At 49.2% G+C, this 17315-nt stretch overlaps 1 protein-coding gene across 2 annotated transcripts in view; it reads left to right on the top strand.

Moving 5' to 3' along the window:
- The first annotated feature begins 3727 nt into the window (after positions 1-3727).
- DHRS7 (dehydrogenase/reductase 7) overlaps positions 3728-17315 on the top strand; it is a 40875-nt gene continuing 27287 nt past the window's right edge. The window contains exon 1 of one of the 2 annotated variants that reach the window (XM_019480004.2): positions 3728-3881. In XM_019480004.2, the coding sequence (XP_019335549.1) occupies positions 3743-3881 (139 nt within the window). In that variant the 5' untranslated portion in view covers positions 3728-3742. Of the gene's footprint in view, positions 3882-5203; positions 5253-17315 lie in introns of those variants that run through there. The other variant, XM_014598769.3, reaches the window with a different exon arrangement.

Here is a 17315-nt window from a genome sequence, read left to right as displayed (position 1 = left end):
TTGGATTGCAGTAATTACCACGCTTCAGCAGACTTGATTAATCAATCTGCTCCAAAGCGCTGTAATTACAGCGCATCAGAGCAGCCTTGCTGCACATGTATAGGCGCCCTAAGTGGCTCTGTGCATTGGTTCCCTGGCAGACCCAAATGAACAGGTATTCTCCATGCACATGTAACATTGACTGACATCTTGGAGCGCAGCACCCAGAGTCACTGTCATTGGGAAACAGTGGTGGCAGTTCCCACCTTTTACACAATGGCCTAATAGTGCTCACTCAAGAAGTGGGACACCTGGACTCAAGGCCTTCTTCAGCCTAGGGGGTCTTATCCCCTACATCGCTGCCAAGTGCCTAACAGCAGGCTAAGGCCTAGGTTGTGCTGAGGTCACCCTCAATCCTTCCTGTTGAAGCTGGCCTGCTCTATACATTGATTCAATTTTATCCCTGTCCCAAAGACTGATTATGTGTTTTATCAGATGTATAATGTTGCCCTCAGCCCAGACTCATCCATAATCTTGGCTTGGGTATGTCTGGAGGTTCCTGGCCAGAGGGTCTTACCCCTCTCCTCAGGGTCAGAAGGATGCCATATTTGGGGTCAGGAAGAAATTTAATTCATGGTCAGATTGGTACGGACTGTGTGGGGTTTTGCTGCTTTCTGTAATGGGGGACGGAGAGTGTGGCCCCCTTCCAAGGATCTCTTGAGCATATTTTAACAACCTTTTATAGAAGCAAGACATTGGCTGCTGTGGTTCCTCTCTTTACCTGTGGCAGGTTTGGGGGTTATGCCCTGTGTTGTGTCAGGGTTAATGGTAGTTTTCCAAAGAGTTTAGATGATGGATTGTACAAGGTGGTTTGGATAGGGGGTTGGACTACATGACCTCTGGAGGTCCCTTCTAGCCTGATTTCTCTATGTTTTCTATGATTTCCCTGGGAGGTAGGAGATGCCTGTTTGGATTCCTTCAGGCTGGGGAGACTCTACGTCTCACTTTCGCAATGAAAACTTTAACCATTAAGTTATTTGGCAAAATGGATCACAACTTAGATGTGCAAGTCTAAGAGGCAGTTTCACACAAGTGCCTAACACTCGGCAGGGAGGTGCTGAGAAGCACCCAAAAGCCATCTGAAGTCTGAGAAAGAGGCAAGATTTCAACACACTCCTCTCTTCCATGCTTCCTTTTGGCTGACAGAGGCATCTCCCTGCATAGTGCACAGAGTTGTGAAACTTAATTCTAGGTGTCTAACTCTATTTAAAGTGTTAGGAATTTAGGCACCTAACTCAGGTTTGAACTACGTGCCTAAATTTTAGGGGCAGGGACATAAATCCCCGTAGAGCTGCATCTACAGGAAGTTATTACCTGTTGAGAGCTTACAAGCATCTTAACTGTGTTACAGACATTAAACAACCACCAACCGACCCAGATTAGGAACTAGTATCTACTCTTCTGCACACAGCTATGTACCATGGTACTAGCTGTGGTACAGTATTTTGAGTGGTGATGGTGCTCCTGAGTTAAAAGGGAGCAAGTGTTTGTCTCTTTGTCCTAAAACTAGATGCTTCCTTCCACTCCAGACATTAAGCGAGGGATGCCTTTGCTGAGCTGTGAAGCTGCTACTCTCCCTTACTATTTCTTCATTTACAACATGATATTTTGTGGATGGCCCAGTCAGGTTTCAGTCCCTGTTGTCTGCCTGTACAAATAATCCCTGGATCACAGCCGTTGCAATCCAAGTACAGGACAAGAGATGGCAGGTGGGCACAGCAAACAGCTGTGGTCAGCTGAAGAAAAGAATGAGGAACGAATGTGCCCTAAGCTCCTTTTAAATCCCTACTAAGACCCACTTCCATTATGAGTTTCCAAAGAAATTAGTCTATTCCTGATGTGGCTTGAGGGCTACTTAAGCACAGGTGCTATCTACCAAAACAAACAAGCAAAATATATTGATAGCAAATTTTCATCCCTCTTTTCTACCTTTCTCTTATAATGTTTGTAGGGTGCAAGTACTTTAGGGGAGGGACTGTGTTTTACTATGTTTGGTCAGCACCTAGCACAACGTGGGCCCAACCATGAAAATTTATACCAGCTGTGCGTGCAGGTGGGGACGATGTTTCGTTCCATGCCCCCCGCCTCATTTCCCACTGCACAAGATTTAGAAAGAGCAGCAGTGGGCACAGTTGCACGTGAAGTTAATGTGCCACAATAAACTCCGGCGCATAGTGCACTGGAGTTTATTGCTCCTGGGCACTGCAGGGTTTTTTGGGGTTTTTTTCAAATTTTATGTAGCCCAGGCCAAATCAGCCAAAACTAATTCCAAATCCAAGAGTCCAGAGACAGAAGTGGCCCTACTACCGGTACATATCTTCCACCCCCATCTGGGGCTTCAGATGTTCCCAAAAGCTTTTGCGGGCATCCTACTTGCAGGCCCAAGCCCAGAGGCTTGGGGTTTGGATGCCTCTGAGTTTTGCTTGCCCTCAGCCATCAGGCCTCAGGAGCAAGCTAGGGAAGAGTCTCCCATTTCCGCAAAGTGGGCAGAAAGCCAAGGTTAACTATGCATTACCTACACAGGTACTATCCCATGCCACCAGAGTGGTCTTTCCCGGGTGTGACTAGGAAGCCACTGTGGTGATTATAGTATTTCTCCTAGGCAAGCATAGACTATGCTTGATCTGAGCCTTCAAGAGGCCGTGAAGGCCACTACGTGTGATCTTACCCTAAAAGAGGCCAAGACGTGCACCTGGGCCTGCAGCATGCTGAGCCGGGGCAGAGCAGCCCCAGCCGACAGGGAGTCTGGGGGGTCAGCCTGCCAGCCCGGGGTCGCTCCGACCGGGCTCAGCGTGCTGCGGAGGGGCTGGCTGGGGCACGAGGGTGCTGGGGCACAGGGTTAGCCTGCAGGCAGCCCCCGCACCGAAGCACCCTCGTGCCCGGCCGGCTCCATCAGCGTCCACACGTGCACCGCTGCACGCTGAAGAACACAGCCATAAGACAACGCTTGTTTTTATGAGTACTAACCTACCGCAGAGTTAATTAATTGACAGCGGCCTAATAGGGCTGCACATATAGATGCCATGACCTTACCGAGGAGCTAACGAGGCAGCTCCGCAGTAAACGTCTCGTGTAGACGCTCCCGCGGAGGCCAGAAATTTCAGATTCCCGCCTGGACACGGGGTGCAGGCGACCCCCCGAACCGGCGGGGCTGGGAGGGAGCACGCCAGCCCCGTTATGGCTTAAAGACTTCTAGAAACACGGTTCTCGAGCCTGGCTCAAGGAGCCGCCTCGCACGTCGATAGCGGGCAAGGTGCCGCGGTCCCTCCGGCCGCTCGCCGTGGCCGGCTGGATGTCCTTGGGCACGAGGGTGGCTTGTGTGGGGCCGCCTGTTTGGTGTGGGTGGAAACGCTGGGGTGGGCTTCTCGGCCTCGCCTGGGCCAGGGTGGAGGCAGGAGGCAGTATGTGAAGTCCGGGCCCGGGGAGAGTGGGTGGAGGACGGGGCGTGTCTGGTTCCTGCCGGGCCCCGAGTCGCCGCAGCGGGGCCGCCCGTGGCTCTGGGCGGACGCGGGAAGGGCGCGCCAGCTACCGGATTTGCCCGAAAACATGAAATCTAGTATTATGGAGCGCAACAGCTCCGCCCCCGCGGGCGGCGAGGGGCGGGGCGGGGCGGGGCGGCGGTGACGGGGCGGGGCGGGGCGGGGCGGGGCCAGGCGGCGGCGCTAGAAAAGCGGCGGGAGCGGGAGCGGGAGCGGTGGGGGTTATGGCGTGGGATTGCGGCTGGGCCTGTGTGGTGGCCTTGCTGCTGGGCGCCGTCGCGCTGCTGCGGCTGGCGCTGCGCTGGGTGCGGGCCGACGGCGACCTGACCCTGCTGTGGGCCGAGTGGCGGGGCCGGCGCCCAGGTAACGCGGCCCGCGGGCGGGATGGGCTGAGCTGAGCTGCTCCTCACAACTGCCCGAGGGGCCGCTGTGGGGCCTTGCACGCCCGCCCCTGTGCGTGCTCCCACCCCCGGGTGCTGAGCCGTCGCCCCCTTTGTGGGGTCTGAACCCCTGCCCCCCTGTACGTGGTGCCCCTCTCCCCCCGGGTGCTGAGCCCGGCCCCCCGTGTCCAATGCCCGCTGTTCCTAACCCGAGCGCGTGCAGGTTTTAACCGTGAGGCTGTCTGCCACATCCGCCCCAAAGTGGTTTTCCTCTTCCTCGGCTCTCCGGCCTCCGCGTCCCGCCCCATTGCCCCTGTGGTGCCCCGGAGCCCGGGCCGCTTTCCCGTCCGAGCGGGAGCGAGCTGCGCCTTCAGGCTCGGTGCAGACGTTCAAAAAGCCCGCGGTGGAATTGGTCTCGGTTGTGCCGTTTTCCGTAAGCAGCGTAATTTAGGCAGCGAACGCCACGTGCGTCTGTCCGTGGCGGGGGGAGACTGGGTTCTGCCATTTCTAGACCAGTCTGCGCCACGCTTGTGTTTGTTGTGGGTATGGACTGGTTTCCAGTCGCGGTAGTGGTGGAAGTGATGTCTGTACCTGGCCTACGTGCCGGAGGCTGCAGGGGGGGGAAATGGTGCTCAGACCCAGCTCGCTTTCCCTTCCAGCATCCGCTCTCCACCCCCATGATCCGACCCAGTCGGTGGCTGTTCGTGTGGCTTTTGCCGCATCCCTCTCCTTAGCTGACTACTGTGGGGACTTCCGTAGGTTTCTGTAGCTTCACAGGACCTTTATCTTCTGTCCTCCAAAGCGCATAGGCTGTCGTAGCGGCCCGTCTGCTCTTCAGGAGTCCGACCAACATAGTCTGTTTCATAGCTGGTCGGGTTGGAAGGGATCTGAGCAGATCATTGAGTCCGACCCCCTGCCATGGGCAAGAAAAAGCTGCTGCCCCTGACCATGTGGGTGGCCCTCCTCTGGACCCTCTCCATGCTGTCCTCCTGAAGTGCGGCGCTCAGAACTGGACGCAGTTATTTGATTAGAAATGACTTCTGCAGGCCTTCGTAGGAAGCTCTGATATCGCAGAAACTTGCTTTTCCAAAAAGACTCGAAGGTAATAGGAGCTCAGTCTAGTCCCTGCGGCAACAAGCTGATTACTTGAGACCTCAGTTTGGTTGGCAGCTCTGCATGCTTTACAAAGGAAAGCTTGTGCTTTACAATTACTTTAGTTGGCCTGTAAAGTGCGTATCTGCCCTGAATGTGCAGAGCCCACCGAAGACGGGAATACTACAGGGGCAGAAAATACAGCTGTTTGGTGCGTCTTGTGGGCTCATGGCCTATAAAGATAAGAGACAAGACACCACGGGTGAGTAAAAAAAGTAAAGTAAAGGTCAAGCTGGTGATTTAGCAAGGGAATTGCAGGTGATTTAACAGTAATTTGTTTGCCTTCAGGTTCACTTTGCCTACTATTAAAGACTTCTTCAAGGATAAAGGACACACCCCATTTCAACATAAACCTAGGTCTCTTTCCTGCTGTAAACATCCACATTAGTACGTACATCGGGCATGTTTCAGCTTTGAGGAATTTGTCCAAAGGCAAAATAATGGTCTACTCCCATAAGTGAATATTTTTTGGGGGTATATAACTTAAATACCTGGATGCATGAATAGTCAGGGAGACAAAAGGGGCCTGTCTTTTCATGGCTCCTGAGACTTCTCCAGGTGCACTGATGAACAGACCCTCTGGCTCTAACCGGAGTTGCAGTGTTCAGGATCTCTGAAAGCTCAAGGTTTTTGCATCCTACATACAATTTTGAGGCTTAACTCTAGGGCTGCAGAATGCTGTATATCTGATCTGATGTGGTATGCAAATGGACTAGAAACACTAAAGCACAAAACTTTACTTACCTAATAACATTGATTTTTAAATGGTTCTAAACACTAGAGCGATATTGCACATACTGTGCTTGTTTATCCCACTGGGAGGTGTTTTACAGATTTTTCTTCTATTTCAGTTGACAAAGGCCAGGAGCAAGTTACACCTGCCTGCTAGGCAAGCTTAGCCCTTCAGTTCAAGCTGTAGCAGCTCCTTCTCTTCATCCTGGGAGTCTCCAGTTCAGTCCCCAGTCTGTTGTCCCAAAGGGTAGTTGTATCAATGCACTTCTAGTTTCATCAGTCTGTATAATATTGGCACCAATAAAAGGAAAATTGACATTATCAGCAATCAACTTTTTTTGGCTGATGTGGCTGATAATGTTGCTGATTTTTAAATGCCTTGTGCATGTGCACAGCTGCAGCATGTGTGGGCTCAGGAATGCAGCCTGGCAGTTTGGAGAGCAGTGTCCCTGCTGGTAAGTTTGGGGGGGGGGGCAGGGCAGGGCAGGGCAGGTCGAGGCCCTGTGGTGAGGGAGGGAGTGGGGTTGGGGCAGGGGTAAGTGCTGCCCAGCCAGTGTGGAGCGGGGCGTGGGACAGCCATGAGCAGCTTGTCTGGGGGGTGGCTTCTGCTGAGCGCACCCCTGGGGAAGACATGGGGGCATGTGCCCTCTGGCTCTGTTTATGGGTCGAAGGCAGGCTGCTGCTGCAGGCTAGGGCCAGGGGCAGCCCTGGGCTCTTCCTAGTGGGGGGCTGGGCTGGAGCTGCACTCGGGGTGGGCAGTGGCACTAGGAGGGAGCACTATGGGTGGGCTACAGCTACCCCAGAATTCACCATAGCCCCCACTCCCAGTGCCACTGCCATCCATCCTGAGCCCAGCACTACCCCTAGCCCTAGCCCACAGCAGCAGCCTGCCCTCGCAGGATCTGAGGGGCGCAGACGCCCTGTGTTTTCCTCCACAGGTGTGCACAGCAGCAGGAGCTGCCCCCCTGCTCTGTGGAGGAGCTTGCCCTTGCCCCAGCCCTACTCCTTCCCTCACTGGGGGCCTCAATCTGCCCCTTCATGCCTCTTCCCTCTTCCCCAACAGACTTATCAGGTAGATGCTACTCTCTAAGATGCTGGGCTTGCATATCAGCAGTTGGACTGGTATTGGCTGATATGGCTTGTTAATTATTGGCCACTGGTATGGGCCCAAAAAATCTTTACTGGTGTACCCCTAGTTGTAACCATAACAAGATCTGACCCTTAACATACTGCTTACATTGACACTACCCATCTTTTGTTTTGTCCTGCATCTTTTTTGCTACTAGCTCTCATTCAGTGGTATCAGTGGCTCAGCTACTGACTCAGTCTGTATGCTTTCTTTCTGGAAAGCATATGCTCTGTTTTTGTTTCTGGAAACAGTCATGTATTAGATTACATGAAGGTCCAATCTACTTAGAAATGTTCTACCAGAAAAATGTGTACTGTATGATGTGTATAGCCCTGTTTGAAATATCACACCACGGATAATGCCAAAATGAATTTGTTTTTTCCACTAGATTCATGAAAAGCAGAACTTTTGGCTGCATGCTTCTCTTCTGATTATTAAGCCAGGCAACAAATGCAATGTTGACATAAAATGCATAGTTCTTCTACACTACAGTCAATTCAGTAGTGATGCCTATATATTTAAAAGGATTTGGAAAGTACAAGGAAAAGCTCAGAGAAAAATTTAATGGGGAAGGGAGGGCAACCCCTTTCCTAGTTGAATGTATAGTTCTGGTGGACAAGGTTCTTTGGGTAAATATGATATCTTGTATTAGACCAGCTCAAATTAGTTGGAGAAATTCTTTGCAAGCTTTTGGGTTTAAATGCCCTTCATCAAGCCGAGAAGCATCTGCAGTTGATGTGTGCTTTTCCTGGATGGAATGAATAGTTTTGGTGGATATATTGTCACTTTCCACGAGCAGTTTGGTTCACAACTCATAATTTGTTTCCCTCTCATAGGCTATACATTATGCAAGGGACAACTATGACTGTTGTCACACTTAAGATAGGACTGCCCAACTTTAGAGCAGTTGTGGGGCGGGGGGTGCCTGCAGTGCTGTGCCTCTGGCACTCCCCTCCTCCCCACACTGCCACACTAAGCAGATGCTCCTGCTTAGCTGCAGGCTTCCTGGGACCCAGGGGCTGTACCAGCCCTTGGGACAGTGGCAGGAGGTAGAAGCCAGAGGAGGGAGAGAGAGTCCAGAGACCCTCGGAGACAGCAGCAGTTGGAGCAACGGGGGAATTGGTACCTGGGTGGGATCCCGTGGGCTGCAAATTGGACAGCCCTAACTAAAGAGATGTACACTCCATCTTAATCTGTAGTCTCTGAGGCATTTAGGAGCTGTTTTGCTCCTGAAGCTTGCCAGGTTGATTCCTTGGATCACTAAAATGTGCATGGAACAAAATGTGCTGTGGCCTTCACCCAAATAGTTGTAAACTGCAGAATCTAGATATCTGTTGGCAGCTTCTTCCTTCCTTTCCCTCTTTTTATTAAGGAGCCATTGTCTAGCAGAAACAAGAACTTAACCCTGGGTAGTGGGAAAGACTAATGCAAAACAGGGTCCAATAAACTGACTTTCAGGCTCTCTGCCCTGCTAAGAGATTTCTGAACTTTTTGTGCATCTCTCTCTCCCCCACTTTTTTAGCAAAATATCTGACAAGTCAAGGGGTATCAGACACTGCTTTCTTCTCATTCATGAAGCCCATCATCTTCTCATAGAAGGAGATCAGGTAGGTCAGGTATGACTTGCTATAGATCAGGGTGTCAAATTTGCCCTGGTCTGGATCCAGACATAAGGGTGCTCCTCCCAGGATGGATCCATGGGACTAGCGGAAGAAGTGGTGATCCAGGGGACTGGTGAGGGGTCTGGTAAGGGCAGGAGCAGTGGCAGAGGTCTGGGGGCAGTAGCGGGGAGAATCTGGCAGTGGTGGGGTCTCGCAAGTGCAGGGCAAGCAAGGTCTTCATCTGCACAGCCCTTGCACGTCCGTCTCTGCTGGTCGCCATTCAGGGATCCTGAATTCTGCAGCAGCCCTTGCCCCTAAGTTCTGTTAGCTTTGCAGGCTGGATGGCAGGGCTCTTCAGGTCATATTTGGCCTCCAGGCCATATATTTGTGACAGCCCTACTGTCCCCATATGTTTGGCAGCCCTACTGGTGCTGCCTGTTCCTTGGTCTCTTCCAGGTGCCTAGGAATAGATGCCTTAATGATCTGTTCTGTAATCTCGCAGGGTACTGAGATCAGACTGACCACTCTGCAGTTGCACTTTTTATAAAGATGGGCACTACATTTGCCCTTTTCTAGTCATCCAGGACCTCGCCCAATCTCCCTGAACGCTCATAAATGGTAGCCAGTGGCTGCGTCTACATGAGATGCTGACTGCACAATTGTTACTATGCAGTCATTTAGTACTTGTAGACGCAGGTACTAAATGTCACCAAACAGCTTTTAGGTGATGCTTACTGCAGCGGGTCATTACTACTGCTCAGTAGTGTCGCATCAAACTTTATGCCATATGACACTACTGAGCCATAGTAATGAGCTACTGTTCAGTCAGTGTCTCATGTAGATACAACTTGTGGCTCTGAAATTTGCCTCAGCTAATCCCTTCAGTATCCTAGGATGCATCTCATCTGGCCCTGCTGACATAAGCAGCCAGTTTCTCTAAGCAACCCTTAACCTGTTCTTCTCTACTCCTAGGCTGCTTATCTCCTCCCTTACCTTTGCTGTCATTTGCATTTCTCATCTGGTAGCTGCTTTATTTGCAAAGACTGAAGGAAAAAAGTCATTTAAATACTTCAGCCTTCTCTACATTACCTGTTACTAGATTGCCCTCTGCATTCAGGAAGTGTTCTCCACTTCCTTTCATCTCCCTCTTGCTTCTGACATATTCATAGAATGCTCTATTGTTGCTTTCTATATCTGTGGCTAATTGCATCTCACTTCTTGCCTTGACCCTCCTGACATGTGTTTTATTCCCTGCGTGCCCCTGCAATACTCTGATTTACTTTTTTGTAAGATCCCATTTAGAGTTTTCAGCTTGCTGAAGAACATAGTTTAGCCAGGTCAGCCTCCTCCACTACTTTTTGCATCAGCATAACTTGCTCTTCCATCTATAATCTGGCCTCCAAGGTACAACCAGTCTCCTGGACCCATTTTTCCCTTTCAGACTTGCCTTCCATGGGATTCGGCCCACCAGTTCTGCAAGTTTGTTATCTTTTCTGAAGTCCAGCGTCTCTATTCTGATGCTCTTTCCTTCCCTGAGGATCCTGAACTCTCATTTCATGGTTGCTGTCATCAAAGTTACCTTCCACCTTCATATTTTAGAACCAATTCTTCCCTGTTTCTGTGCAATAAACATGGCTATTGGAGGAAAGAGCCCTCCTGTAGCAAGCAGTGATCAGTTATCCTTCAGGTCTTTCAAACTACTTGAAAAATCCCTATCTATCCTAATATAGGAAGTGCAACACCATTTAAGATGCCCTTGGCACCTGGCATGATCCAGAAGGCGGGTGGCTGAGTTTTGAATTGCCTAATCCTTTTTGAGAATGAAGTAATGGGCAGTCAAAGTGTGGGGCAAGTAAACGGTGCCATCTGAAGGCTGCAGAGTCACGGAGTGCTTTTTCTTGGCTGTCAGCTGAAAGATAGTGACAGGTTTCCTACCAGTCACAGAGGAGGAAATGTAACTTCAACCAAAATCAGTGTCTGGAAACAGCGGTTCAAATCCTTGTTCCCTCTGTGTGCCTCAGTGGCATGTGCAAAAGTGCAGTTCTTGGCACCATGGTTTTGATAGCAGCACTGCATGGGCAATACTGCAAAGCATGCTCAGTAATTAATGCACTGTTTCCATGAGGCTTCCTAGGTGAATAGGATGACCCAGGTGCACACAGAGGGGTGGCAGGTCCCAGAATTGTACTTGGGCAAAAATCATGGCTGGTGGAAGGAGAAGGTCTCTCCTTGAGCCAGTGGCATACTGGTTAGGGGATTTTCCCAGGGGTGAGAGAGGGCTTATAAGCTTCCCACTGCCCAGAGGAGGTTTGAACCTGCTTCTCAGCCAGGAGCTGGAGCCACTGGGTTATGGACAGGCAGTGTCAGCCTTGTCTCCAGCCCTTCCCTTGAAGCTGACCTACTAGGCAGCCCAGAGAGGAAGATATGTGGGGTCAGGAGGAAGTGAATTGGTGTTGACCTAGAAGGGAAGAAGATGGGAACTGGGCCTCTGTTCCCTCTGGGACAGGAACTTTCCCAGTGCATATTAAATATAAGATGCAGTGAGCTGGCTTCAAGGAGAGGGCTGGGCAGTGCCTGGCACAGGCCGTGGCTAGGGCACTTTGGGAAGTAGGAGATGCAGGTTGAAATCCCGTCTGGGCGAGGTAAGCCCAGAACCCAGGTCACCCGCTCCTTGGGCCAGTCCCTCACCGCAGGGCTGAAAGGTAGGAGGGCTCTTTGTTCCCTTCCCCTAGTTGGCAGGTGCATGTGGAGGGTGGAGTCTGTTTTGCCACAGGATGAAATAGGCTCCCAATGGCATCAGTGCCAAAAACTGCAGTTCAGCAGCTACCTAAGTTTTTGGCTACATTTTACAAAATAGGATTTAGCCCAGCGTGTCCAGGAGAACTCCCAAGCTCCTAAGTTACCGGGAAAGCAGGTTTGTCAGAGTTCCCATGTCACAGTAAATATGTTGGTTGGGGCTAACTCAGGATGTTTCCTACTGTTTTCCCTTGCCTGCTTGGGGTTAACTTCAGCCAGCTGTTTTTCATTCCACTGCTGGATTTTTGTGTGGCTGTCCCACCTCTGAGCCAGCAATTTGTTGGTTTGTTGTTTTTTTGTCCAAGTGGAGAATGAAGCTTTCTGCTGTCTATGCATCAGTATAGGAGACCTTGCTTTATCATCTATGGGGCCAGTAGCACTTGCCATAAAGGTTCTCTAATGCATCTCATTAAGCCACAGTATAAAATGCTAGGCACTGCATAACTTGAAATGCAGGCTGACATCTTTCCAAGCTTAGTGTCTCCCTTGGGCTGGCTGGCTTCTTTTTCCCTCCCCTGCTCTGGAAAATATTTGGCTTTAAACTGCTACATTCCTACTAGAGAAGAAAATATATGCTTTGCTCATGTCAGAACTAAGAGAACTTTTGATGCCTTTTTCTGTGGAGCAACTCTGCTGACCCCATACTTTGGAGGAGAAGCTTGGTATGTAGCAATGGGTGTGACGGCCTGTGTCCTATTCAGACTTGGCTAATAGTTTGAAAAGTTGCTGTGTGCACATGCGCAGGAGGGATTTCTTAGTCTAGCAGCCAAAAATATGTGAAGATCCCTCCCTTGCTAAACAGCTGTAGCTGTGGGCTGCTGGCTGGAACGCTGGGCACCAGACCTGACCTGTGCTCCTACTGACACTTCCCCCACACCCCTAGCCAGCCAGCCTCAGCCACAGAGGGGAAGGAAAACGTATGAAGAAACTACAGCTCGACCTGCTGGGGTGGGAAGGGAAGCTGGAACTAGGAGATGTGCTGGTGGGGGAAGTGGGAACAAAGAGCAGGGTTGGGGGTGGGTTTGGGACTAGAGACCAGAGGTTTCTTATAGTGGGAACTGGATAAAGAGCTAAGCAAGGGAACTGAGATTAGCTGAAAGAAAAAAATGGGAAGGGGTGAAAAGCTTATGACATGGGGCAAGGAACTGGAGGTGAGGATGTGGGAGACTGCGTCATGTGGGGAAAGGGGTAGAAGAGTGTGTGCCCATTAGTAACCATTCCAGATGTGGAGAAAACCCAGGAGTTGGGCCTCGCCATTTGCCTGCTCTCTTTAATGACTTATTAAAGCCACTGGCAGAGTCTCTGCTCATCTTTCCAGTGCTGGCCCACATGGCAGATGACAAGCTATTATTGCTTCAGGCTCTTCTGTTGTCCCAAGTGGTAGGGTGTGTGTGGTGCATCTAACAGTATGTGATTATGCAGCTAAAAGTTATAATCCTGCACACATGCAAGTAGCTGACTTTAATTGTGGCATTTCCTGATTTTGAAGCATTTGATTTGGTATCTTAGTAGTGTTCTCCTAATGCAGAGTGTTTTTGGAACTGCTTTTCTTGGATGCAAGATGGCATGGAGCCCCTGATGAGCGGTCTCTAAGCAGAGAAGGTGTCCTTCTTATTTCCTGAATGCAGTCGCAAATGAAGAATCTCCTACAACTTGGGTGTTTTTGTTTTGTTTTGTAACTTCTGTTATGACATCAGAGCAGAATAATGGCACAGTGTGGCCAATAATATCAATATCCAGTCCGATGTAGGAACAGATGGTCTTCTCCTGATAATAGATAAGGGCAGCTCATCCATCAGTATAAAAATGGCACTCCATTCCATGGCCTAGTGATAAATGTGTGCCCCCCAGGATCTGGGCACTTGTGGCTGTAACTGGAGATAAACCAAGTCTGTCTCTCTGTCTCTCGCACAAAGTCTGTTCAGAAAATGCAGCAGCACCACTGACTTTGGGGAGCCAGGGGGGAAAGGGGGCAGTGTCCCAGATATCCCCTCCCCAACTTCCTCCTAGTCACCCTAGCTGTAACAAAATTCACTTATGCTGCAATTCTAACATGATGCCACATCTTATTTTAAAGACTAATAATAGCCTGGATTAATATTGGATTTATTTTGCCTCATCTGCATATTGGGGCTTTGGTGCAAAGTACTTGGAAGGTGGATTTAAAAATCATATTTAAGGAGGAGGGCTCAATGCATATTTTGATCTTGCCTAACTTCTGATTCTTCTGCAGACCTTGGCAGGGTAGGATTATCTTCATCTACTTGCAAGGGAAAGCAAAGGAAGGAAATGCTCCCCTCCTCCAGCTTGGTTAAAGAGTTAGAGACCATGTCTTCACAGGCAACTCATCTCTGGATGGGGGTTCACTTGGTGGGGGACAACTACTGTTTGTTAACTGCATTGTTGGAAAAAATCTTAGTAGAGATAAACCTTGTCTGCCTTAGTGGAGATGAGGCACTTCTGCTTTACTTCTGAGGCCAAGTATGGGAAGACAGTATAGAGCAGACTGCACAGAGGTCTTGCAGTAAATGCTGCAAAGGCTTGTCTCCATTTAGAGCTTTATAGGAAATAACTGATTTTTCATGACTGTTTGCTGGCTGTTCAACCCAATAGAAACTAGGAAAAACCCTTGCCACTAAAGTCTAAACCTAACACCACCTCTTTCTTCAACTTCCCAAAAATTCAAGTCCTTTTGAGCTGGACAGATTCCTCTGATATGCCTGGCTTATCAGAGGCAAGCACTCCTTGCAAGTGTATTTACTCAGTTCTTGCTGGTTATCATAGCAGGCAACCCACCCAGTCCACAGTGACTTGTATGAAGGCCATCTGTCTCATGTTCCACCATCCCAGTTAAATTGGTTTAATGAAGCTTTTCAGTGAATATTACAAAGGACATCCATTCTGTGGTGGATTTCCATGTTTATAGTGGCAAGATGCATGTTTTTTTTCCCTGATATTGATCCTTCTTTATGAAAACTTATGCTATTTTATGGAAGATCAGCTATTAGCAGATAATAGAGCTTCTGTCATAATTTAAAATGGACAGACCCTTTAACCATTCAAAAAGCCTTTGGTATGGAGCACTGATTATTTTATTGTTTAAACTGTCTCTTCTTTTGGACATGCTGCTTCCAATCAGCTAGGTTTAACTTGTGTACTGTGAATCGGATGGTCAGCTGCTGTTAATCAGAACAGCTCCAGGGAAACCAATACTAGTTGAGGTTGTCTTGACATTGGGAAGGAAAAGAATTTCAGCGTTTACCAAACTCCTGCAGTGTCAGACTAGAGAGCGTATATAAGCCTCATGTTTTGGGATGTTTTGAGTGAAAGCAAGTGTTGTGAATAAAGTTCTGGTCTTTAATCTGTGTAAAGCACAGTGCAGCTATAAACAAGGGCGGAAACCATACTTGAAGTGTTTTGGGCTTTAACATTCTTATCTATACTATCCAGTGTTGAATGTAAATGGAGGGTGGAAGTCGAGTTAAAAACATTTTACAGTCCTAATAATTTTGGGAGAGTTTGTTCCATCGATGCAGTTCGTACACAAACCCATGTCAGACCACCTTGTTTGGTTTTGCATGTTGTGTTCAGGATGGCCTTTATCAGGCTCTTGTCAGATAAGGTGGTTGGAGTCTTGGGAAATAGCAAATCCTTATCCCTGCTACACAAGATCGTATGCGAGGGAGCAATGAGAAGAGGTCCTAGATTTCAGCTGGGGAATTATGTCAGTAAGACTTGCTGAAGTCTTATTGGGAATATGATCCCACTGTTTGAAAGGCTACTTCGTTAAGAGATTGAAGTTCTTCCAAAAGGGTTGCACATTCAATTTTTCTCTGTACAGGAAGCTGCAAAATGCTGCGGCAAGAAGCGCTTCCTAAACTGTAAATAAGGATTACATGTGAAATCTGTAACTAAAAATGGCATTTGAGTTGCCTCCTGTGACTCCCTTGCAATGTATTAAGAGGCAGGAGAGTACAGGCTCAACGCTGAATCTTAAGGCAGTGTCCATTCCTTGTTGCCAGCCAAATGACCCCAAAAGACCATGAAGAAGGTATCTTTCTAATGACCTCTCTTGGACAGGAACTGCAATGCAATATATTATAATGCAGTGATATAGACATAGTATATGGCATCAGTACAAAAGAACTGATGCATCTGGGACTGGATTTTATCAGAAGTAGAACCTACCGGTATCTGTCATCTTTTCTCCAAGGTACAGTAACCTCTATAACCACAGCAGCATTGGGCACCTATACATTCAGGCTGTGCGATGCTTCGGTCCTCTGATTCAGTTTGGTAGCTGAATCTCTGAATCGAATCGGAGGACCCTTTTAATCTCTCTGAATCGATTCAGACATAGAAACAGCTTTAAATGTGTGTGTTTGTTTGTTTTTTGTGGTGTTTTTTCTACATACCTCTAGATATCGGGCTCATGAGTGCTGTGATGCTGGGGCACACGGTGTCCCACAGAAGCTTTGGCGGGGGGTTCCCAGCGTACTGGGCAGCAGACCCAGAAGTGGACCAGAAGCACTTCCAGTCCACTTCTGGGTCTGCCATGGAGCGCACAGGGGACCCCCCCTGGCCTGGATGGGTGACTGATGCCTCCTGGGTCTGGGGGGGCATGCGGGATCCCCCTGCAACCAGTTTTGTTTTGTTTTTTTGGTGGGTTTTTTTTCTGAGCAGGGGGGGCCCAGCGCACTCCCTGGCAGACCCGGAAGTATACCATCAAGCACGTAGAGGGGGCCCCCCTGCACTCCTTTGGGACGCTGTATGCACCCCAGCATTGCAGCGTTCGAGCTGCGCTGGTACCTCCAAGGTATATAGTAAAAACATTTAAAGCTGTGTCTATGTCTGAATTGGCAATTCTCAGAATCGGCATCGACTTCTCGGATCCTGATTTGGCCAAATCAAATCGGGGACAGTGATCCAAATCAACAAATTGAATCACTGTCCCTGATGTGGGCCGAATCCAAATCAAATAGGGCCCGCTTTGCACATCCGTACTATACATGTGTCTGAAGCCTGCTCTGACTAGCAGACTTGATTAATTGAGTCTGCTGGAGCATGCTAATTGGGACACTCCAGCAGCCTTGGCATCATGTGTATTCAGCATCCCCACACTTCAAAAGAGTGGCAGGGGTGCTTTAATTGAAGCTTGTTGAACAAGCTTTAGTTAAGCACCCCTGCCACCACTTTGAAGCACGGGACACTGAGTACAGGAGATGCTGCAGGCACTTTAATTAGAGCGGCTCTCAAGAGCTGCTCTAATTAGAATGCCCGCCCCCCCCCCCCCCCCCCCCCGCACATTTAAATGCGCCCATTGATTCCCATGGGAGTAGCTGTGATAAAAAGTACAACTCTTTGCCAAGAACCTGGCCCCATACACACAAAGAAGAGTTATAGTGGCTGTAATAACCTCATGAACTACAGTAGATGGAGGGATCAGCAGGGTAATAATGATGGAACAGTTCGTATGTAAGATGACCCTTTACCCCTTTGCACCTGAAAGCAGACTGTCTGTTCCACTACTGGCAGATGGGAGGAACTTCACCCCTTTGAGACATCTTTCAATAACAGATTTTTCCTCCCCCTAGTATCTCCTTTCCCCTTCATGAAGCAAAATAAAATTTCCAAGGAAGCTGCAGCACTAGCACTGCCATACCAGGTGATGCAGTCCCATGTGCCTCTGTTCTTAGGATGTGTGTGTAGAGCTGAGAAAGGAAGTGGCTGTGGCAGGAGCTAGTAAATTTGGCTCTGGGTGCTTTCCTGATCCAGCCCCACACCTGCCTAGAGAGATGCGCGGTGGAGAACCACTGCTTTGCAGACTGATCTCCAGAGTATTGCGTTGCTGCCACTATGGCTAGGTAGAGCTGTCCTGTGACCTCTGTTTCCAGGAAATGGGTGCAGGACCAGATGGGGAAAACATCCACCCTATTTGGATGCAGTTGCAATGCTGCAAGCACTTAATAAATGTTAGGATCTCATTGGACACTGGCACTTTTACGAC

This window comes from Alligator mississippiensis, chromosome 2, assembly GCF_030867095.1.
Source record: "Alligator mississippiensis isolate rAllMis1 chromosome 2, rAllMis1, whole genome shotgun sequence".
NCBI lineage: Eukaryota > Metazoa > Chordata > Crocodylia > Alligatoridae > Alligator > Alligator mississippiensis.
Note: the sequence above shows the minus strand (reverse complement) of the source record. Positions and strands in the feature narration are given on the sequence as shown.